The sequence below is a fragment of the Bombina bombina genome, chromosome 7, assembly GCF_027579735.1.
Source record: "Bombina bombina isolate aBomBom1 chromosome 7, aBomBom1.pri, whole genome shotgun sequence".
In the NCBI taxonomy this organism is placed as follows: domain Eukaryota; kingdom Metazoa; phylum Chordata; class Amphibia; order Anura; family Bombinatoridae; genus Bombina; species Bombina bombina.
In genome coordinates this window covers 357,393,849-357,418,086 of record NC_069505.1, presented here as the reverse complement: position 1 = coordinate 357,418,086, position 24,238 = coordinate 357,393,849, and the positions used below count along the sequence as shown (strand labels likewise).

The 24,238-nt window shown below is 42.5% G+C and overlaps 1 protein-coding gene across 1 annotated transcript in view; it reads right to left on the bottom strand.

The window, feature by feature from the left end:
- The window catches only part of LOC128666438 (haloacid dehalogenase-like hydrolase domain-containing 5), a 718,406-nt gene that overhangs the window by 477,940 nt on the left and 216,228 nt on the right, over positions 1 to 24,238 (bottom strand). Inside the window, exon 3 of the mRNA XM_053721044.1 lies at positions 10,849 to 10,961. Within this exon, the coding sequence (XP_053577019.1) occupies positions 10,849 to 10,961 (113 nt within the window). The remainder of the gene's footprint in view (positions 1 to 10,848; positions 10,962 to 24,238) is intronic.

Sequence of the window (24,238 nt, the reverse complement as noted above, 5' to 3'; positions counted from 1 at the left end):
CCAACGGAGTGAGTCTCTGGTCCTCTGATTTACTTGTATCTTTGGAGACAAGTCTGTATAGTCCCCATTCCACTGACTGAGCATGCACAGTTGTAATGGTCTTAGATGAATGTGCGCAAAAGGAACTATGTCCATTGCCGCTACCATCAACCCGATCACTTCCATGCACTGAGCTACGGAAGGAAGAGGAACGGAATGAAGTATTCGACAAGAGTCCAGAAGCTTTGTCTTTCTGGCCTCTGTTAGAAAAATCCTCATTTCTGAGGAGTCTATAATTGTTCCCAAGAAGGGAACCCTTGTTGACGGGGATAGAGAACTCTTTTCCACGTTCACTTTCCAGCCGTGCGATCTGAGAAAGGCCAGGACGATGTCCGTGTGAGCCTTTGCTCGAGGGAGGGACGACGCTTGAATCAGAATGTCGTCCAGGTAAGGTACTACTGCAATGCCCCTTGGTCTTAGCACAGCTAGAAGGGACCCTAGTACCTTTGTGAAAATCCTTGGAGCAGTGGCTAATCCGAAGGGAAGCGCCACGAACTGGTAATGTTTGTCCAGGAATGCAAACCTTAGGAACCGATGATGTTCCTTGTGGATAGGAATATGTAGATACGCATCCTTTAAATCCACCGTGGTCATGAATTGACCTTCCTGGATGGAAGGAAGGATAGATCGAATGGTTTCCATCTTGAAAGATGGGACCCTGAGAAATTTGTTTAAGATCTTGAGATCTAGGATTGGTCTGAATGTTCCCTCTTTTTTGGGAACTATGAACAGATTGGAGTAGAACCCCATCCCTTGTTCTCTCAATGGAACAGGATGAATCACTCCCATTTTTAACAGGTCTTCTACACAATGTAAGAACGCCTGTCTTTTTATGTGGTCTGAAGACAACTGAGACCTGTGGAACCTTCCCCTTGGGGGAAGTCCCTTGAATTCCAGAAGATAACCCTGGGAGACTATTTCTAGCGCCCAAGGATCCAGAACATCTCTTTCCCAAGCCTGAACGAAGAGAGAGAGTCTGCCCCCCACCAGATCCGGTCCCGGATCGGGGGCCGATATTTCATGCTGTCTTGGTAGCAGTGGCAGGTTTCTTTGCCTGCTTTCCCTTGTTCCAGCCTTGCATTGGTCTCCAAGCTGGCTTGGCCTGAGAAGTATTACCCTCTTGCTTAGAGGACGTAGCACCTTGGGCTGGTCCGTTTTTACGAAAGGGACGAAAATTAGGTCTATTTTTTGCCTTGAAAGGCCGATCCTGAGGAAGGGCATGGCCCTTACCCCCAGTGATATCAGAGATAATCTCTTTCAAGTCAGGACCAAACAGCGTTTTCCCCTTGAAAGGAATGTTTAGTAGCTTGTTCTTGGAAGACGCATCAGCCGACCAAGATTTCAACCAAAGCGCTCTGCGCGCCACAATAGCAAACCCAGAATTCTTAGCCGCTAACTTAGCCAATTGCAAAGAGGCGTCTAGAGTGAAAGAATTAGCCAATTTGAGAGCATTGACTCTGTCCATAATCTCCTCATAAGGAGGAGAGTCACTATCGAGCACCTTAATCAGTTCATCAAACCAGAAATATGCGGCTGTAGTGACAGGGACAATGCATGAAATGGGTTGTAGAAGGTAACCCTGCTGAACAAACATCTTTTTAAGCAAACCTTCTAATTTTTTATCCATAGGATCTTTGAAAGCACAACTATCCTCTATGGGAATAGTGGTGCGTTTGTTTAAAGTAGAAACCGCTCCCTCGACCTTGGGGACTGACTGCCATAAGTCCTTTCTAGGGTCGACCATAGGAAACAATTTTTTAAATATGGGGGGAGGGACGAAAGGAATACCGGGCCTTTCCCATTCTTTATTAACAATGTCCGCCACCCGCTTGGGTATAGGAAAAGCTTCTGGGAGCCCCGGCACCTCTAGGAACTTGTCCATTTTACATAGTTTCTCTGGGATGACCAAATTTTCACAATCATCCAGAGTGGATAATACCTCCTTAAGCAAAATGCGGAGATGTTCCAATTTAAATTTAAAAGTAATCACATCAGATTCTGCCTGCTGAGAAATGTTCCCTAAATCAGTAATTTCTCCCTCAGACAAAACCTCCCTGGCTCCCTCAGATTGGGTTAGGGGCCCTTCAGAGATATTAATATCAGCGTCGTCATGCTCTTCAGTAACTAAAACAGAGCATCCACGCTTACGCTGACAAGGGTTCATTTTGGCTAAAATGTTTTTGACAGAATTATCCATTACAGCCGTTAATTGTTGCATAGTAAGGAGTATTGGCGCGCTAGATGTACTAGGGGCCTCCTGAGTGGGCAAGACTCGTGTAGACGAAGGAGGGAATGATGCAGTACCATGCTTACTCCCCTCACTTGAGGAATCATCTTGGGCATCATTGTCATTATCACATAAATCACATTTATTTAAATGAATAGGAATTCTGGCTTCCCCACATTCAGAACACAGTCTATCTGGTAGTTCAGACATGTTAAACAGGCATAAACTTGATAAGAAAGTACAAAAAACGTTTTGAAATAAAACCGTTACTGTCACTTTAAATTTTAAACTGAACACACTTTATTACTGCAATTGCGAAAAAACATGAAGGAATTGTTCAAAATTCACCAAACTTTCACCACAGTGTCTTAAGGCCTTGAAAATATTGCACACCAATTTTGGAAGCTTTAACCCTTAAAATAACGGAACCGGAGCCGTTTTAAGCTTTAACCCCTTTACAGTCCCTGGTATCTGCTTTGCTGAGACCCAACCAAACCCAAGGGGAATACGATACCAAATGATGCCTTCAGAAGTCTTTTATAAGTATCAGAGCTCCTCTCACATGCGACTGCATGCCATGCCTCTCAAAAACAAGTGCGCAACACCGGCGCGAAAATGAGACTCTGCCTATGCTTTGGGAAAGCCCCTAAAGAATAAGGTGTCTAAAACAGTGCCTGCCGATATTATTATATCAAAATACCCAGAATAAATGATTCCTCAAGGCTAAATAAGTGTTAATATCAATCGATTTAGCCCAAAAAATGTCTACAGTCTAAATAAGCCCTTGTGAAGCCCTTATTTACAATCGTAATAAACATGGCTTACCGGATCCCATAGGGAAAATGACAGCTTCCAGCATTACATCGTCTTGTTAGAATGTGTCATACCTCAAGCAGCAAAGGACTGCAAACTGTTCCCCCAACTGAAGTTAATGCTCTCAACAGTCCTGTGTGGAACAGCCATGGATTTTAGTTACGGTTGCTAAAATCATTTTCCTCATACAAACAGAATTCTTCATCTCTTTTCTGTTTCTGAGTAAATAGTACGTACCAGCACTATTTGAAAATAACAAACTCTTGATTGAATAATGAAAAACTACAGTTAAACACTAAAAAACTCTAAGCCATCTCCGTGGAGATGTTGCCTGTACAACGGCAAAGAGAATGACTGGGGTAGGCGGAGCCTAGGAGGGATCATGTGACCAGCTTTGCTGGGCTCTTTGCCATTTCCTGTTGGGGAAGAGAATATCCCACAAGTAAGGATGACGCCGTGGACCGGACACACCTATGTTGGAGAAAAGTCCGCGCCAAGAATGACGCAATAAAATGAAGCATTTTCAGCCCCCGCGAGCCTAACAGCCCACAGGGAAAAAAGTCAAATTTTTGAGGTAAGAAAAAATATGATAATTCAATGCATAATCCCAAATATGAAACTGACTGTCTGAAAATAAGGAAAGTTGAACATTCTGAGTCAAGGCAAATAAATGTTTGAATACATATATTTAGAACTTTATAAATAAAGTGCCCAACCATAGCTTAGAGTGTCACAGAAAATAAGACTTACTTACCCCAGGACACTCATCTACATGTTTGTAGAAAGCCAAACCAGTACTGAAACGAGAATCAGTAGAGGAAATGGTAAATATAAGAGTATATCGTCGATCTGAAAAGGGAGGTAAGAGATGAATCTCTACGACCGATAACAGAGAACCTTATGAAATAGACCCCGTAGAAGGAGATCACTGCATTCAATAGGCAATACTCTCTTCACATCCCTCTGACATTCACTGCACGCTGAGAGGAAAACCGGGCTCCAACTTGCTGCGGAGCGCATATCAACGTAGAATCTAGCACAAACTTACTTCACCACCTCCCTTGGAGGCAAAGTTTGTAAAACTGATTTGTGGGTGTGGTGAGGGGTGTATTTATAGGCATTTTAAGGTTTGGGAAACTTTGCCCCTCCTGGTAGGAATGTATATCCCATACGTCACTAGCTCATGGACTCTTGTTAATTACATGAAAGAAAAGGAGAAACTATAGGGTGCAGTGATGACTGTAGTTTAAAAAATAAAAACACCTGCCTCAAGTGACAGGGTGGGCCGTGGACTGGATACACCACAAGAGAAAGAAATTTATCAGGTAAGCATAAATTTTGTTTTCTCTTGTAAGGTGTATCCAGTCCACAGGTTCATCCATTACTTGTGGGATACCAATACCAAAGCTTTAGGACATGGATGAAGGGAGGGACAAGGTAGGCACTTAAACGGAAGGCACCACTGCCTGTAAGACCTTTCTCCCAAAAATAGCCTCCGAAGAAGCAAAAGTATCAAATTTGTAAAATTTAGAAAAAGTATGAAGCGAAGACCAAGTCGCCGCCTTACAAATCTGTTCAGAGGCCTCATGTTTAAAAGCCCATGTGGAAGCTACCGCTGTAGTAGAATGAGCTGTAATTCTTTCAGGAGGCTGCTGGCCAGCAGTCTCATAAACTAAACGGATTATGCTTCTCAGCCAAAAAGAAAGAGAAGTTGCCGAAGCCTTTTGACTTCTCCTCCTTTTTCCAGAGTAGACAACAAACAGCCTGAATCAAGGTATCAATGACCGACTTGGAGAAACCACGTTTTGATAAAATCAAGCGTTCAATCTCCAAGCAGTCAGACGCAGAGAAATTAGATTTGGATGTTTGAATGGACCTTGGAGTAGAAGGTCCTGCTTCAGCGGCAAAGTCCATGGTGGAGAGGATGACATGTCCACCAGATCCGCATACCAAGTCCTGCGTGGCCACGCAGGCGCTATCAAAATCACTGAAGCTCTTTCCTGCTTGATCTTAGCAATCAGGCGAGGGAGGAGAGGAAACTGTGGAAACACATAAGCCAGGCTGAAGGACCCTGGTCCTTCAGCCTGGCTTATGTGTTTCCACACTGGCACTGCTAGAGCATCTATCAGCGCTGCCTGGGGATCCCTTGACCTGGACCCGTAACAAGGAAGCTTGGCGTTCTGGCGAGACGCCATCAGATCCAGTTCTGGTTTGCCCCATAGTTGAATCAGCTGGGCAAATACCTCCGGATGGAGCTCCCACTCCCCCGGATGAAAAGTCTGCCGACTTAGAAAATCCGCCTCCCAGTTCTCTACTCCTGGGATATGGATAGCTGAGAGATGGCAAGAGTGAACCTCTGCCCCATAGAATTATCTTGGAAACCTCCATCATTGCCAGAGGACTCCTTGTTCCCCCCTGATGGTTGATATTGGTCGTGATATTGTCCGACTGAAATCTGATGAACCTGGCCGCAGATAGTTGAGGCCAAGCCTGAAGAGCATTGAATATCATTCTTAGTTCCAGAATGTTTATCAGAAGGAGGGCTTCCTCCTGAGTCCACGAACCCTGAGCCTTCAGGGAGTTCCAGACTGCGCCCCAGCCCAGAAGGCTGGCATCTGTCGTCACTATAGTCCACTCTGGCCTGCGGAAACTCATTCCCTTGGACAGATGGACCCGAGATAACCACCAGAGAAGAGAATCCCTGGTCTCTTGATCCAGATTTAACAGAGGAGAAAAATCTGTGTAGTCCCCATTCCACTGGTTGAGCATACAAAGTTGCAGTGGTCTGAGATGTAGGCGGGCAAACGGAACTATGTCCATTGCCGCTACCATTAGGCCGATCATTTCCATACACTGAGCAACTGACGGCTGAGAAGTGGAATGAAGAGCACGGCAGGAAGTTAGAAGCTTTGATATCCTGACCTCTGTCAGAAAAAATTTAATTTCTACTGAATCTATCAGAGTTCCTAGGAAGGAAATTCTTGTGAGAGGAGAGAGAGAGAACTCTTTTCTATGTTCACTTTCCACCCGTGAGACCTCAGAAAGGCCAGAACAATGTCCGTATGGGACTTGGCGATTTGAAAAGTCAACGCCTGAATCAGAATGTCGTCTAGGTAAGGGGCTACCGCTATGCCCCGCAGCCTTAGAACCGCCAGAAGGGACCCTGGAACCTTTGTAAAGATTCTTGGTGCCGTGGCTAACCCGAAGGGAAGAGCCACAAACTGGTAATGCCTATCTAGGAAGGCAAACCTGAGGAACTGATGATGATCTCTGTGAATCGGAATGTGGAGATAAGCATCCTTTAAGTCCACGGTAGTCATATATTGACCCTCCTGGATCATAGGGAGGATGGTTCGGATTGTCTCCATCTTGAAGGATGGGACCCTGAGAAAGTTGTTTAGGATCTTGAGATCCAAGATAGGTCTGAAAGTTCCCTCTTTTTTGGGAACTATACACAGGTTTGAATAGAAACCCAGTCCCTGTTCTTCCCTTGGAACTGGGTGGATCACTCCCATAACCAGTAGGTCTTGAACGCAACGTAAGAATGCCTCACTCTTTATCTGGTTTACAGATAGTTGTGAGAGATGAAATCTCCCCTTTGGAGATGAACCTTTGAATTCCAGAAGATATCCCTGGGAAACAATCTCTAGTGCCCAGGGATCCTGGACGTCTCTTGCCCAAGCCTGGGCAAAGAGAGAAAGTCTGCCCTCGACTAGATCCGGTCCCGGATCGGGGGCTACTCCTTCGTGCTGTCTTAGAGGCAGCAGCAGGTTTCTTGGCCTTCTTCCCCTTGTTCCAAGTCTGGTTAGGTCTCCAGACTGGTTTGGACTGGGCGAAATTTCCCTCTTGTTTTGCATTAGAGGAAGCTGAAGCTGCGCCACTCTTAAAGTTTCGAAAGGAACGAAAATTATTCTGTTTGGCCCATAATTTATTGGACCTATCCTGAGGAAGGGCGTGACCTTTTCCTCCGGTAATATCAGAGATGATCTCCTTCAGGCCAGGCCCGAATAGGGTCTGTCCTTTGAAAGGGATGTTAAGAAGCTTAGACTTTGAAGTAACGTCTGCTGACCAGGACTTAAGCCATAGCGCCCTACGCGCCAGAATGGCAAAACCTGAATTCTTAGCCGTTAGCTTGGTAAATGAAAAATGGTATCAGAAATAAAGGAATTAGCTAGCTTAAGAGCTTTAATCCTGTCTAAAATATCATCTAACGGGGTCTCCACCTGTAGAGCCTCCTCAAGAGACTTGAACCAAAAAGCCGCTGCAGCAGTAACTAGGGCAATGCATGCAAGAGGCTGGAGAATAAAACCTTGATGTGTAAAAATTTTCTTAAGGAGACCCTCCAATTTTTTATCCATAGGATCTAGGAAAGCACAACTGTACTCGACAGGGATAGTTGTACGCTTAGCAAGGGTAGAGACTGCTCCCTCCACCTTAGGGACCGTCTGCCACGAGTCCCGTATGGCGGCATCTATGGGAAACATCTTTTTAAAAGCAGGAGGGGGAGAGAACGGCACACCTGGTCTATCCCATTCCTTATTAATAATTTCTGAAAACCTCTTAGGGACTGGAAAAACATCAGTGTAAACAGGCACTGCAAAGTATTTATCCATCTTACACAATTTCTCTGGAACTACAATGGGTTCACAGTCGTCCAGAGTCGCTAAAACCTCCCTAAGCAATAAGCGGAGGTGTTCGAGCTTAAATTTAAAAGCTGTCATTTCACAATCAGACTGAAGCAACGCCTTCCCTGAGTCTGAAATGTCACCCACAGATAAAAGCTCACCTGCCTCGGCTTCTGAGTATTGTGAGGGTATATCGGACACAGGCATTAAAGCGTCAGAAAGCTCTGTATTAGTTCTAGCCCCAGAGCTGTCTCGCTTTCCTTGTAACCCTGGCAGTTTGGACAATACCTCTGAGAGGGTAGCATTCATAACTGCCGCCACGTCCTGTAAGGTAAAAGAATTAGACGCGCTAGATGTACTTGGCATCACTTGAGCGGGAGTTATAGGTTCTGACACATGGGGAGAGCTAGATGGCATAATCTCCCTTTTTTCAGTCAGAGAATCCTCTGGAGATAAATCTTTAAGCGCCATATATGGTCTTTATAGTTTATAGAAATTTCAGTACATTTGGTACACATTCTAAGAGGGGGTTCCACAATGGCTACTAAACAAATTGAACAAGGAGTTTCCTCTATGTCAGACATGTTTAACAGACTATTAATGAGACAAGCAAGCTTGGAAAACACTTTAATAAAGGTGAAACAGCAATTAAACAAAAGCGTTACTGTGCCTTTAAGAGAAAAAAACTAGCACTTAAACTGCAAAACAGTGTAAAAATATAGCAAAGTCTTCGAAATTTTTACAGTATGTATAAGGGACTAAAGCAACATTGCACCCACTTGCAAATGGATGATTAACCCCTTAGCCCCCAAACCGGATTTAAAAAAAGTCAACCACTGGTAAAGACAGTTGAGCACCTTGCCACAGCTCTGCTGAGGCTCCTACCTGCCCTCAAATACGATTTAGAGAAGAAATAAACCCCTTATAATGATCCTCAGATGCCAGAGGACTCCTCTAGGGAAGCTGGATGTCTCAGTCTGAATAAAAACTGCGCATCTAGAGCGCGAAAATAGGCCCCTCCCACCATGTACTGGATGTCAGAGAGGCCTTAAGAAAATACTCCTAGGAGTATCTGACTAGCCATGTGGAAAACTAGGCCCCAAATAAAGATTTATCTCCCTCAGAGAAAAAAACGTCCTATTTATGAAACATGTAAACGTTTTGTCACTAAGTAATATGAGTATAAATATGAGTATTACCCTGTTTTGTAAGCATTATCCCAGTCGTTAAATCTGGTAAACTGCAGACCGTTCCCCCAACTGAAGTTTTCCCATACTCTTCAGTTATGTGTGAGTTATGTGTGAGAACAGCAATGGACCTTCGTTACAAACCGCTAAGATCATCAACCTCCAGGCAGTACAACACCGGTACCGTTTAAAAATAACAAACTCTTGATTGAAGGTAACACTACACTAAGTCACCACATATCTCTTGATACTTCCTATCTTGTCGAGAGTTGCAAGAGAATGACTGGAGGTGGGGGTTAGGGGAGGAGCTATATAGACAGATCTGCTGTGGGTGTCCTCTTGCAACTTCCTGTTGGGAAGGAGAATATCCCACAAGTAATGGATGAACCCGTGGACTGGATACACCTTACAAGAGAAAAGCAAATAGGATAGCTCTCTGACATAGCAAAAGGTAAGAGGCAAAAGCAATGGGGCAATAAATAATGAAAAAAATTTGGCGCCAAGTATGACGCACAACTTAACTGAAAAAAATTTCTTGGCGCCATCCATGTCCGGAAATTACACACTCGCATCACTAGCGACGCAACCCTGTGTGAACCCCTGCGTCAAGCATGACGCCGGAAATGACAAACTTGCGTCAACGGACGTGCCTTTCGCGCCAAAAAGAATTTTGCACCAAGAATGACGCAATAAAGTGTAGCATTTAGCGCACCCGCGAGCCTAAGACAGCCCGCAATTTGAACAAGTAGTCAATTGAAAAAAAAAGACTAAACCCCAGGTAAGAAAAATATTTCTCAACATTAACTTTCCCAAATATGAAACTGACAATCTGCAAAAGGAAATACATGAACCTAACTCATGGCAAATATAAGTAGAATACATATATTTAAAACTTTATATAAATGCATAAAGTGCCAAACCATAGCTGAGGTGTCTTAATAAATAAAAACATTACTTACCCAAAGACATCCATCCACATATAGCAGATAGCCAAACCAGTACTGAAACAGTTATCAGTAGAGGTAATGGTATATGAGAGTATATCGTTGATCTGAAAAGGGAGGTATGAGATGAATCTCTACGACCAATAACAGAGAGCCTATGAAAAAGACCCCCATTAGGAAAATCATTGCATTCAATAGGTAATACTCTCTACGTCCCTCTGACATTCGCTGTACTCTGAGAGGAATCGGGCTTCAAAATGCTGAGAAGTGCATGTCAACGTAGAAATCTTAGCACAAAAACTTAAATCACCACATCCATAGGATGCAAAGTTTGTAAAACTGAATTGTGTGTGTGTGTGGTGAGGGGTGTATTTATAGGCATTTTGAGGTTTGGGAAAATTTGCCCCTCCTGGTAGGATTGTATATCTCATACGTCACTAGCTCATGGACTCTTGCCAATTACATGAAAGAAATTAATTGAAAAATTACCTGCAAAAAAATGTTTTCCAATCTCATTGCAGAAAGTGAAAACAAAAATTCTGCCTTTGGGCTATTGTTGGATAGCGTGGATGACAAATTTACGCCAGATGAGGAGCCGTATTAAAATTGATAGAGAGCAAAAATTTCATTAATTTCATTTGAACTTCACTTGTAATTTAGACCATGTTGCTTCTGGGGCAGAATAATAATACTGCTTCAAATTAAAGAAACATATCAAAAAAATCCAAACAAATATGGTCAAAATATGTTTTACATGAAAATATGTAAAGTTAAAGCTGTTAATGCTAACGCTAACTGTGTGATAAGGACAGCTCCCACAGCTCTATTAGTGGAAAGCTTTGGGCAAGCTTAACAAGAAAACATTGCTTAAAGGTAATCATTTTGCATAGCTCTCTTTTAGATTTAGAGAAAAACAAATAAAATACAAGATTGAAAGTTTAAATAGCTATATTTTGCATATAATACATTCATCTTCAAAGATAAATTAATATTAATATATATTGAAAGGATACTATTTTGCAATTTCCAGAACAGGTCCTTGACCAGATACAAGAACACATTTGTCATGATACTGTTTAAAAATTCGCAAAGGACTATGGGACATCATAACCTGGTCCTGAGATATCTGTTAAAAGAAGAACAAGTTAAATATATAATATCAATAGTAATTGCAAAAAAAGTAATGCACAAAAGTAACATATAATCTTATTCACAAGAAAACTTTTGAAGAGCAAGTACAAAAATGAAAGTCCCTTTAAAGATAGTCATTTTTTTATATTTGCATACAATATACAGAATTATTATTAAAAAGTACTTTGCAAATTATATATGTATAAAAGAAATGTTATACAACTGTTTGTTTATTAGTAATTTAACTACTTTAAAAATGTGGCAACTATCTTTATCTTATATCCCTTGATTGTGTCTGGTTGGGCTAGCTGTAACTTCACTCCTCTAAGCAATCACATAACTGGTTTACACAATTTGCAGCATTCTGAAGAGTGTGGAACAATAATTTTTTTTATACAAACAGAAGAGGTTGTTATTGTCCCCTTAAAGAGACCATAAATTCAAAATTAAACTAGATTCAGGTAGAACATGCAGTTCTAAACAATGTTCCAATGTACTGCTATCATCTAATTTTATTTGCTCTTTCGGTATCCTTTGTTAAAAAGTATTGGTAGGCTCAGGAGCTAGCTGCTGATTGGTGGCTGCACATATATGCTTCATGTTATTGGCTCATTTGATACATTGAGTTAGCTCCCAGTAGTGCATTGCTGCTCCTTCAACAAAGCATACCAAAATAATGAAGCAAATCAGATAATAAAAGTACAACGGAAAGTTGTTTAAATTGCTGTGCTCTGTCTGAATCATGAAACAAAGATGTTGGGCTTCATGCCTCTTTAAGCCTAACAGCCTTGCAGTGTTTCCTAAAAATGCATTAAGAAAGTTGTATATTTTTAAGGGCCCAGTCAGAAAAAGCCACCCAACTGCAATATAACATGAATAACCTCTAATGAGTTTATTCTCCATTCACACAATGTGGGACCTTGACTTACTAAATTATATAAATAGTCTTAGAAACTGAAAGTTCCACCCAAACTTTTTAATGAATTTAGTATTTGACTATGGGTCAAATTTACCTATTGTAATTGACCCTGTCAGGTAATTACCCACTCTCCTCTGCTCCCAGTCTCGACGAATGCAGAGGGTTAAGACTCCAGTCTCGGCATCCCACAAGGAGAGACACAATGGGGCATATTTATCAAGCTCCAAATGGAGCTTGATGCAGGCTCGCCAGAAACAGCAGTTATGAAGCAGCAGTCACAAAGACATTGCCGGAAATCAACCTGATCGAGTACGATCGGGTTGATTGACACCCCCCTGCTGGCAGCCGATTGGCCGCGAGTCTGCAGGGGGCAGCATTGCACCAGCAGCTCTTGTGAGCTGCTGGTGCAATGCTGAATACGGCGAGCATATTGCTCGCCGTATTCAGCGAGGTCTGGCGCATCTGATCCGCACTGTCGGATCAGGTCCGCCAGACCTTGATAAATAGGGGCCAGAGACTCAACTTCAACAGCTTCTGCGTGTGCTGCCTAGATTTAAAAAGGGCCAAGTCCTAATTACCGGAACTCCCACCTGGAGCCAATAGGGTGGCAGTTCCTATGAAATGTTACTCAGCCCTTCACTCGGGGCTGAGTTATTTTTGCTTACCTTGATCTTGAAGCCTGTGCTTCTACCTTGTACCTGCATATGCTGATTCCTGAAAGCCAACCCGATACCTGAGTATGCTTAGCTTGTTCCAGAGACTAAGCATACCTACCTTGTACATGTATATGCTCTCCTGGTTCCTGAAAGCAAAGCATACTTTCCCGATACCTGTTTACGCTCACCTTGTTCCAGAGACCAAGCATACCCGCATATGCTCACCTTGTTCCTGAAGCTGTAGCTACCTGGTATCCTGCAGCTATCATAAAACCAGCTGTGCCTGCTGTACATTCCCGGTATTTCGTGACTATCTCACAAACAGTACCTGCTGAGTTCCTGTGTCTACTATACCAGTAGAGAAAAGAGTGGAGGGACTCCCACGTAGGAATATAAAAACACAATTTATGCTTACCTGATAAATTTATTTCTCTTGTAGTGTATCCAGTCCACGGATCATCCATTACTTGTGGGATATTCTCCTTCCCAACAGGAAGTTGCAAGAGGATCACCCAAAGCAGAGCTGCTATATAGCTCCTCCCCTAACTGCCATATCCAGTCATTCGACCGAAACAAGCCGAGAAAGGAGAAACCATAGGGTGCAGTGGTGACTGTAGTTTAATTGAAATTTAGACCTGCCTTAAAAGGACAGGGCGGGCCGTGGACTGGATACACTACAAGAGAAATAAATTTATCAGGTAAGCATAAATTATGTTTTCTCTTGTTAAGTGTATCCAGTCCACGGATCATCCATTACTTGTGGGATACCAATACCAAAGCTAAAGTACACGGATGATGGGAGGGACAAGGCAGGAACTTAAACGGAAGGAACCACTGCCTGTAGAACCTTTCTCCCAAAAACAGCCTCCGAAGAAGCAAAAGTGTCAAATTTGTAAAATTTTGAAAAGGTATGAAGCGAAGACCAAGTCGCAGCCTTGCAAATCTGTTCAACAGAGGCCTCATTTTTAAAGGCCCAGGTGGAAGCCACAGCTCTAGTAGAATGAGCTGTAATCCTTTCAGGAGGCTGCTGTCCAGCAGACTCATAGGCTAAACGGATTATACTCCGAAGCCAAAAAGAAAGAGAGGTTGCCGAGGCCTTTTGACCTCTCCTCTGTCCAGAGTAAACAACAAACAGGTTAGATGTTTGACAAAATCTTTAGTAGCTTGTAAGTAAAACTTCAAGGCACGGACTACATCTAGATTATGCAAAAGACGTTCCTTCTTTGAAGAAGGATTAGGACACAATGATGGAACAACAATCTCTTGATTGATATTCTTGTTAGAAACCACCTTGGGTAAAAACCCAGGTTTTGTACGCAGAACTACTTTATCTGAATGAAAGATCAGATAAGGAGAATCACAATGTAAGGCAGATAACTCAGAGACTTTTCGAGCCGAGGAAATAGCCATCAGAAAGGACCTTGTATTAGGAGGTCAGAGGCAGAGTCCATGGTGGAAAGGATGATATGTCCACCAGATCTGCATACAAGGTCCTGCGTGGCCACGCAGGCGCTATCAGAATCACTGATGCTCTCTCCTGTCTGATTTTGGCAATCAGTCGAGGAAGCAGAGGAAACGGTGGAAACACATAAGCCAGGTTGAAGAACCAAGGAGCTGCTAGAGCATCTATCAGCGTCGCTTCTGGGTCTTTGGACCTGGATCCGTAACAAGGAAGCTTGGCGTTCTGGCGAGACGCCATGAGATCCAGTTCTGGTTTGCCCCAACGATGGACCAATTGAGCAAACACCTCCGGATGGAGCTCCCACTCCCCCGGATGAAAAGTCTGAAGACTTAGAAAATCCGCCTCCCAGTTCTCTACGCCCGGGATATGGATCGCTGATAGGTGGCAAGAGTGAGTCTCTGCCCAGCGAATTATCTTGGAGACTTCTGACATCGCTAGGGAACTCCTGGTTCCCCCTTGATGGTTGATGTAAGCCACAGTCGTGATGTTGTCCGACTGAAATCTGATGAACCTCAGTGTTGCTAACTGAGGCCAAGCTAGAAGAGCATTGAATATTGCTCTTAACTCCAGAATATTTATTGGGAGGAGTTTCTCCTCCGGAGTCCATGAACCCTGAGCCTTCAGGGAGTTCCAGACTGCACCCCAACCTAGAAGGCTGGCATCTGTTGTAACAATCGTCCAATCCGGTCTGCAAAAGGTCATACCCTTGGACAGGTGGACCCGAGATAACCACCAGAGAAGAGAATCTCTGGTTTCCTGATCCAGATTTAGTAGAGGGGACAAATCTGTGTAATCCCCATTCCACTGACTGAGCATGCATAATTGCAGCGGTCTGAGATGCAGGCGCGCAAATGGCACTATGTCCATTGCCGCTACCATTAAGCCGATTACTTCCATGCACTGAGCCACCGTAGGGCGAGGAATGGAGTGAAGAACACGGCAAGCATTTAGGAGTTTTGATAACCTGGACTCCGTCAGGTAAATTTTCATTTCTACAGAATCTATAAGAGTCCCTAGGAAGGAAACCCTTGTGAGAGGAGATAGAGAACTCTTTTCTTCGTTCACTTTCCACCCATGCGACCTCAGAAATGCTAGAACTATCTCTGTATGAGACTTGGCAATTTGAAAGCTTGACGCCTGTATCAGGATGTTGTCTAGATAAGGAGCCACCGCTATGCCTCGCTGTCTTAGAACCGCCAGAAGGGAGCCCAGAACCTTTGTAAAAATTATTGGGGCTGTAGCCAACCCGAAGGGAAGAGCTACAAATTGGTAATGCCTGTCTAGAAAGGCAAACCTTAGGAACCGATGATGATTCTTGTGAATCGGAATGTGATGGTAGGCATCCTTTAAGTCCACTGTGGTCATGTACTGACCCTCTTGGATCATGGGTAAGATGGTCTGAATAGTTTCCATCTTGAATGATGGAACTCTGAGGAATTTGTTTAAGATCTTTAGATCCAAAATTGGTCTGAAGGCTCCCTCTTTTTTGGGAACCACAAACAGATTTGAGTAAAAACCCTGTCCTTGTTCCGTCTGCGGAACTGGATGGATCACTCCCATTACTAGAAGGTCTTGCATGCAGCGTAGGAATGCCTCTTTTTTTATCTGGTTTGCAGATAATCTTGAAAGGTGAAATCTCCCTTGTGGAGGAGAAGCTTTGAAGTCCAGAAGATATCCCTGAGATATGATCTCCAACGTCCAGGGATCCTGAACATCTCTTGCCCACGCCTGGGCGAAGAGAGAAAGTCTGCCCCCTACTAGATCCATTGCCGGATAGGGGGCCGTTCCTTCATGCTGTCTTGGAGGCAGCAGCAGGCTTTCTGGCCTGCTTGCCCTTGTTCCAGGACTGGTTAGATTTCCAGGCCTGCTTGGATTGAGCAAAAGTTCCCTCTTGTTTTGAAGCAGAGGAAGTTGATGCTGCACCAGCCTTGAAATTTCGAAAGGCACGAAAATTAGACTGTTTGGCCCTTGATTTGGCCCTGTCCTGAGGAAGGGTATGACCCTTACCTCCAGTAATGTCAGCAATAATTTCTTTCAAACCAGGCCCGAATAAGGTCTGCCCCTTGAAAGGAATGTTGAGTAATTTAGACTTTGAAGTCACGTCAGCTGACCAGGATTTAAGCCATAGCGCCCTATGCGCCTGGATGGCGAATCCGGAATTCTTAGCCGTTAGTTTAGTCAAATGAACAATGGCATCAGAAATAAATGAGTTAGCTAGCTTAAGTGTTCTAAGCTTGTCAATGATTTCAGTCAATGGAGCTGTATGGATGGCCTCTTCCAGGGCCTCAAACCAGAATGCCGCCGCAGCAGTGACAGGCGCAATGCATGCAAGGGGCTGTAAAATAAAACCTTGTTGAATAAACATTTTCTTAAGGTAACCCTCTAATTTTTTATCCATTGGATCTGAAAAAGCACAACTGTCCTCAACCGGGATAGTGGTACGCTTTGCTAAAATAGAAACTGCTCCCTCCACCTTAGGGACCGTCTGCCATAAGTCCCGTGAAGTGGCGTCTATTGGAAACATTTTTCTAAAAATAGGAGGGGGGGAAAACGGCACACCAGGTCTATCCCACTCCTTATTAATGATTTCTGTAAACCTTTTAGGTATTGGAAAAACGTCAGTACACACCGGCACTGCATAGTATTTATCCAGTCTACACAATTTCTCCGGCACTGCAATTGTGTCACAGTCATTCAGAGCAGCTAACTCCTCCCCAAGCAATGCACGGAGGTTCTGAAGCATAAATTTAAAATTAGAAATATCTGAATCAGGTTTCCCCGAGTCAGAGATGTCAGCCACAGACTGAAGCTCTCCGTCCTCAGGTTCTGCATATTGTGACGCAGTATCAGACATGGCTCTTACAGCATCTACGCGCTCTGTATCTCGTCTAACCCCAGAGCTATTGCGCTTGCCCCTAAATTCAGGCAATCTGGCTAATACCGCTGACAGGGTATTATCCATGATAGCAGCCATGTCCTGCAAAGTAATCGCTATGGGCGTCCCTGATGTACTTGGCGCCATATTAGCGTTCGTCCCTTGAGCGGGAGGCAAAGGGTCCGACACGTGGGGAGAGTTAGTCGGCATAACTTCCCCTTCGACAGAACCCTCTGGTGACAATTCTTTTATAGATAAAGACTGATCTTTACTGTTTAAGGTGAAATCAATACATTTAGTACACATTCTCCTATGGGGCTCCACCATGGCTTTTAAACATAATGAACAAGTAGTTTCCTCTGTGTCAGACATGTTTGTACAGACTAGCAATGAGACTAGCAAGCTTGGAAAACACTTTAAACCAAGTTAACAAGCAATATAAAAAACGTTACTGCCCCTTTAAGAAAAACAAATTTTGTCAAAATTTGAAATAACAGTGAAAAAAGGCAGTTACACTAACAACATTTTTACAGTGTATGTAACAAATTAGCAGAGCAATGCACCCACATGCAAATGGATGATTAACCCCTTAATACCAAAAACGGAATAACAATGAAAAAAACGTTTTTAAAAACAGTCACAACAACTGCCACAGCTCTCCTGTGGCTGTTACCTTCCTCAAACACGACTTTTGAAGCCTTTTTAGCCCTTCAGAGATGTCCTATATCATGCAGGGAACTGCTGAGTCTCTGTCTGTAATTTTAGTTGCGCAGAAAAGCGCTAAAATAGGCCCCTCCCACTCATATTACAACAGTGGAAAGCCTCGGGAAACTGTTTCTAGGCAAAAATCAAGCCAGCCATGTGGAAAAAAACTAGGCCCAAATAAGTTTTTTATCACCAAGCATATATAAAAACGATTAAACATGCCAGCAAACGTTTTATATTGCACTTTTATAAGAGTATGTATCTCTGGTAATAAGCCCGATACCAGTCGCTATTAAATCACTGTATTTAGGCTTAACTTACATTAATCCGGTATCAGCAGCATTTTCTAGCAAATTCCATCCCTAGAAAAATTTTAACTGCACATACCTTATTGCAGGATAACCTGCACGCCATTCCCCCTCTGAAGTTACCTCACCCCTCAGACATATGTGAGAACGGCAGTGGATCTTAGTTACTTCTGCTAAGATCATAGAAAACGCAGGCAGATTCTTCTTCTAAATGCTGCCTGAGATGAAATAGTACACTCCGGTACCATTTAAAAATAATAAACTTTTGATTGAAGAAAGAAACTAACTATAATACACCACTCTCCTCTTACTACCTCCATCTTTGTTGAGAGTTGCAAGAGAATGACTGGATATGGCAGTTAGGGGAGGAGCTATATAGCAGCTCTGCTGTGGGTGATCCTCTTGCAACTTCCTGTTGGGAAGGAGAATATCCCACAAGTAATAGATGATCCGTGGACTGGATACACTTAACAAGAGAAATAAAAAATATTTATTGCCACATACGTTAAAACGCCAAACCCATGGGCAACAGCAAAAGAGTACAAAAATAGTGAAAGAGCGTGACACCAAATGGCTTACATGTTTCGGCACTCAGCCGTCATCATAGCCTAAGGTGTCACAGTTGTGGAATAATTTAAAAACACAATGTTGCATACTGATAGGTTAAAACCTAAGAACAAATTACACGCCCATCACAGAATAAGAAGAATAAATTAACCCCTTATGGCAGTTTGGCAGTGCATAACATTAAGGATGGAATGGTAAATGAACAGCATATAACACACAGGTACATAAATATGCATAAATATAGTACAACAGACCGTATACTTATCTGAGGTGATTATAATGTAACAAAAGTACTGTATATATGAAAATAAAGAAGGTTATATATGACTGAAAAATGCAGGAGTAGGAACAGTAAATAATAGAAAATAGAATAAACAGCATATAATGCCTATGTACATAAATGTATTCTAAAAGACCCTATGCTTATCTATAGATGATTATAATGTTTATAATGTAACAAGGGTACTGTGATATATATAATAACCTTTTTTCATTTTCATATAACTGGCAAACGCAAATAAATACAGATATGTGTATGCGCAGATCACAGAAAATATCCTTAAAGTTGGAGTAAAAGAAGAAAAGAATACTTAACTGGTGGAATGTAAAGATTCTGTATACAAGACTATAGCGAAAATGAAATGCTATGAATATATGTGTATGATCTAATGGAGAAACTAAGACAACAGAAATTACTCCCAGAAGTTGATAAGGTCATACTTGGAGTTTAAACCTAAAGGGAGTCTAGTTTTTAAAGTAAAAATCCAGTAAACGTCACGTTTAGCCAGGATAGTATCTAGATTCCCTCCTCTTTTAGGGGTCTTTGCTTTTTCTATAGCTGCCCATCTGAAAGAGTCTAAACTGCAGTCATGTTTTGTGGCAAAATGTTGCCCCTGGTAATTGTAGAAAAATGCTCCCTAACACGGGAATTAATATCCCTAGAGGTCAAACCTATATACTGCACATTACATTTTGTACAAAGGATTAGGTAGATAACATAAGTGCTCTGGCAATTAAGACAGGACTTAATAGGGTACGTGTGACCAGTGACAGATGAAGTAAAATCTGTGGTGACAAGTGCATGGTCGCATTGTTTATATTTACGATGACCACATTTAAACATACCCAGGTGTTGGAGCCAAGAGCTAGTAGGGCCCTGTATCTGTTTAAATTGAGTGGGAGCCAAAATTGATGCAAGCGTAGAACATTTTTTATATGAACATCTAACGCCATGTTTAACAGTTTCAATAAGTTTGTCATCAGCAGCTAAAAGGGGGAAATGTTTCTTAATAATGCTGCAGATTTGGGGATATTGGGCACTGAAAGTAGTTACAAAGTGCACTCCTTTGAAGCCGTCTGTTTTATTCAATGGCTTGTCCTGTAAAAGAGATTCTCTCTCTAGGGTATCAACTTTGTTTCTGGCTTCATTAATATGAGTTTGTGTGTACTTCCTTTCTTTGAGTCTATCCTCTAACAACTTGGCCTCCTGCACGTAATCAGCTGATCTACTACAATTTCTTTTGATCCTGACAAATTGTCGTTTTGCCACTGCATATGTGGTGTTTTTGGGGTGACAGCTGGATGCGTGCAGGAGGGTGTTGCCAGAAATAGGTTTACGATAGACCTTAGTGTGAATGGGTCAACATCTCCTGTAAGACATAAATCCAAATAGTTAATGCAGATAGGGTCTGAGATGTATGTAAATGTAAGATTAAGGTTGTTACAATTTATCCTATCTACAAAATGCACAATATTAGATTGAGAGCCAGACCAAATTAGTAGAAGATCTATATATCTTTGGTAAAAACATATGGAGGATCTGAAAGGATTACCCTCTCCAAAGATGCTATCAAGTTCCCATTTGCCAAGGTACAAATTGGCATAAGAGGGGGCATATTTAGCCCCCATGGCAGTACCGCACTTTTGGAGAAAGTAACTCCCCTCAAAGGAAAATAAATTGTGTGTTAGAAGAAATTCTAAAACACGCAAGGTATAAGCCTGAAAATGATTGGTGTAGTCAGTGGCAGTTCTAAGGAAGTACTCCACTGCCTCAATTCCTTTACAGTGTGGAATAGTGGAATACAAAAAAACCACGTCTACCGAAATCCAAGTGTAATTGGATTCCCACTTGTAATATGCAAGAAGTTTGAGTATGTGCTTAGAGTCTCAAGTATATGACGGAAGAGCAAGTACTAAGGGCTGTAAGATGGCATCAAGCCATTGGGAAAGGCGTTCCAATAGTGAGTCAATGCCACTCACTATTGGGCGCCCTTTGACATCGACCAGGGACTTGTGGACCTTTGGGAAAAGGTGGAACATGGGAATTTTGGGATGTAACACATTTAAAAATGATGCTGTGTTCTGGTCAAGAAAACCATGTTCTACACCTTCATCCAAAATGTCCACCAAGATTTTTCTATATTCATTGGTTGGGTTATGTCCAAGGGTAAGATAATCACACGGATTGTTAAGTTGGCTATGGGCTTCAGATATATAATCGGCTCTATTCATTACGACAATGGTACCCCCTTTATCTGCTGGGCGTATGACCAGATCAACATTCTGTTGAAGAGATTTTAATGCTTGTCTTTGTCTTAAGGGGAGGTTGAGAGATGGATTATCAGAGTCTTCTTTCAAGCTCTGTAAATCAGCTTCAATTCGTGAGTAAAAGGTTTCAACAACTGAACACCTACTATGAATAGGGTAAAAACATGATTTATCTTTAAAAGGAGAAACCACTATTCACAGGGGTGATTCCTGTCTCTAAAGCGAGATTCTGAAGGGAAATTATATCACAAACCTTAGAAAAAGTATGAATATCAGGCATATGGACTGTGGAAATGCCTACTGACTCAACAGTTGATGCTGGTATGTCAGAAAAATGTTTTCCAAGTGTGATATTACGAATGAATCTGTTAAAATCTATCATAGTCTGGAATAGATTAAATTGACTGGTGGGTGCAAAACCCAAACCTAGACCTAATAGATCAATTTGGTCCTTAGTCAATTTTATTGATGATAGATTAATAACATTATTCATTTGTATTTTGTTTGAGTTCGTTGGTTCTCAACTGGTATCTCTCTTGATTGGCTGGGATCAGTGCGTGTGTCCCTTCTACCCCCTGAGGTGGCTGGCCCATGGGAAAAACCTGATCTAACATAGACTGTTCTTGTGTAGTGGAATTACTCACTTATAAAACTACAGGTTCAGTGGAAACTCCAGTAGGAATATATTTAGAAGATGAGCTAGAGGGATAGTTCTTGTCCTTAGGTCTTGCCCCTGTTTGTATTTGTGTAGGGTTAGCCAAAGAAGATAGAGGTACATTTTTCAAAATTTCTGATTGTAAAGTTAGACATGGTATTAGTATGTGTATTAGCATTTGTACTGTCCTCTATACCAGAGGTATATTCATCTGAGGATCTATCAGTTTCACTGTCTGAGAAGGTAACTTGTTTGGGCTGTCTATTTCTGTTTCTGCAATTTCCTCTATGATTCTTAGACCGTGGTAAACTGCGTCTATAATCGGAACGTTGTTTTTTGTTCCAGATATAGACACAATTTTTGAGATATTCTGTCTTATCTCTTATAAATTTAACATGTTTATTTTCCATAATAATCTGTTTACCACGGGCCAAAGATTCCTGTAATATATGATCAAATTTAGGGAAATCAGGGTCAGAACTGCGTGTATTTAGTTCTATTTGTAAACTGTCAATTTCTGCCTTAATATCATTAAGATGTTGTGTTCTATACTGTATTAATAATAACATCAATTGCAGTGAGCACTCTGACAGGACATTATTCCATTCATTAACAAAATCTTGATCAGTAACATCAACCTTAAAAGTTGGAAATTTGTATATTCTTAACCCCCTACGGATCATTTTAGCCTTAATATACAGGGAGTGCAGAATTATTAGGCAAATGAGTATTTTGACCACATCATCCTCTTTATGCATGTTGTCTTACTCCAAGCTGTATAGGCTCGAAAGCCTACTACTAATTAAGCATATTAGGTGATGTGCATCTCTGTAATGAGAAGGGGTGTGGTCTAATGACATCAACACCCTATATCAGGTGTGCATAATTATTAGGCAACTTCCTTTCCTTTGGCAAAATGGGTCAAAAGAAGGACTTGACAGGCTCAGAAAAGTCAAAAATAGTGAGATATCTTGCAGAGGGATGCAGCACTCTTAAAATTGCAAAGTTTCTGAAGCGTGATCATCGAACAATCAAGCGTTTCATTCAAAATAGTCAACAGGGTCGCAAGAAGCGTGTGGAAAAACCAAGGCGCAAAATAACTGCCCATGAACTGAGAAAAGTCAAGCGTGCAGCTGCCAAGATGCCACTTGCCACCAGTTTGGCCATATTTCAGAGCTGCAACATCACTGGAGTGCCCAAAAGCACAAGGTGTGCAATACTCAGAGACATGGCCAAGGTAAGAAAGGCTGAAAGACAACCACCACTGAACAAGACACACAAGCTGAAACGTCAAGACTGGGCCAAGAAATATCTCAAGACTGATTTTTCTAAGGTTTTATGGACTGATGAAATGAGAGTGAGTCTTGATGGGCCAGATGGATGGGCCCGTGGCTGGATTGGTAAAGGGCAGAGAGCTCCAGTCCGACTCAGACGCCAGCAAGGTGGAGGTGGAGTACTGGTTTGGGCTGGTATCATCAAAGATGAGCTTGTGGGGCCTTTTCGGGTTGAGGATGGAGTCAAGCTCAACTCCCAGTCCTACTGCCAGTTTCTGGAAGACACCTTCTTCAAGCAGTGGTACAGGAAGAAGTCTTGGTAGGAGGATTTTAAAACTTTTTTGCGCTGCCTTGTTTCGGGTGTGCCTTAACTCGATCGATATGGAGGCATCCTGCAATAACCTTAAATGGCCATCCGATGCAGAGAGAGCCACTCTGTGGCCCTCTCTGCACCGGACATCGATGGCCGGTATCGTTGGTGGGTGGGAGCGAACTTGGGAGGCGGGTGGGCGGCCATTGATGCGCGGTGTAATGTGCAGGGGGGCGGGATCGGGGGAGGGAGCGACGGGGGCGCGCATGTGAGCGCGCGCGTGCACGGGGCGGGAGGGAACCGCTACACTACAGAAAAAAAATCTGAAAATAGCTCTAATAAATAAGAAAACAAAAATGTTCAATACAGTTTCTAAGTGATCTGCAACTTGTGGGAGGTTGGTGGGGAAGCTACACTACAGAAAAGGGTTTTTTTTTTTAGAAAAAAAGATTCCTTTTTTTACTAAACTGGGTACTGGCCAGTACCCAAGATGGCGCCCGTACCCAAGATGCCAGTACCCAAGATGGCGCCCGCTAAGGCAGAGGGGGAGGGTTAGAGAGCTGTTTGGTGTGGGATCAGTGAGGTTGGGGGCTAAGGGGGATACTACAAAGCAGCATATGTAAATATGCTAAAAAACAAAAACAAAAAAAAAAACCAAATATACCTTTTATTTTAGTACTGGCAGAGTTTCTGCCAGTACTTAAGATGGCGGGGACAATTGTGTGGTGGGGGAGGGAAGAGAGCTGTTTGGGAGGGATCAGGGGGTCTGATGTTTCAGGTGGGAGGCTGAGCTCTACACTAAAGCTAAAATTAACCCTGCAAGCTCCCTACAAGCTACATAATTAACCCCTTCACTGCTAGCCATACACGTGTGATGTGCATCAGCATTTAGTGGCCTTCTAATTAACAAAAAGCAACGCCAAAGCCATATATGTCTGCTATTTCTGAACAAAGGGGATCCCAGAGAAGCATTTACAACCATTTGTGCCATAAT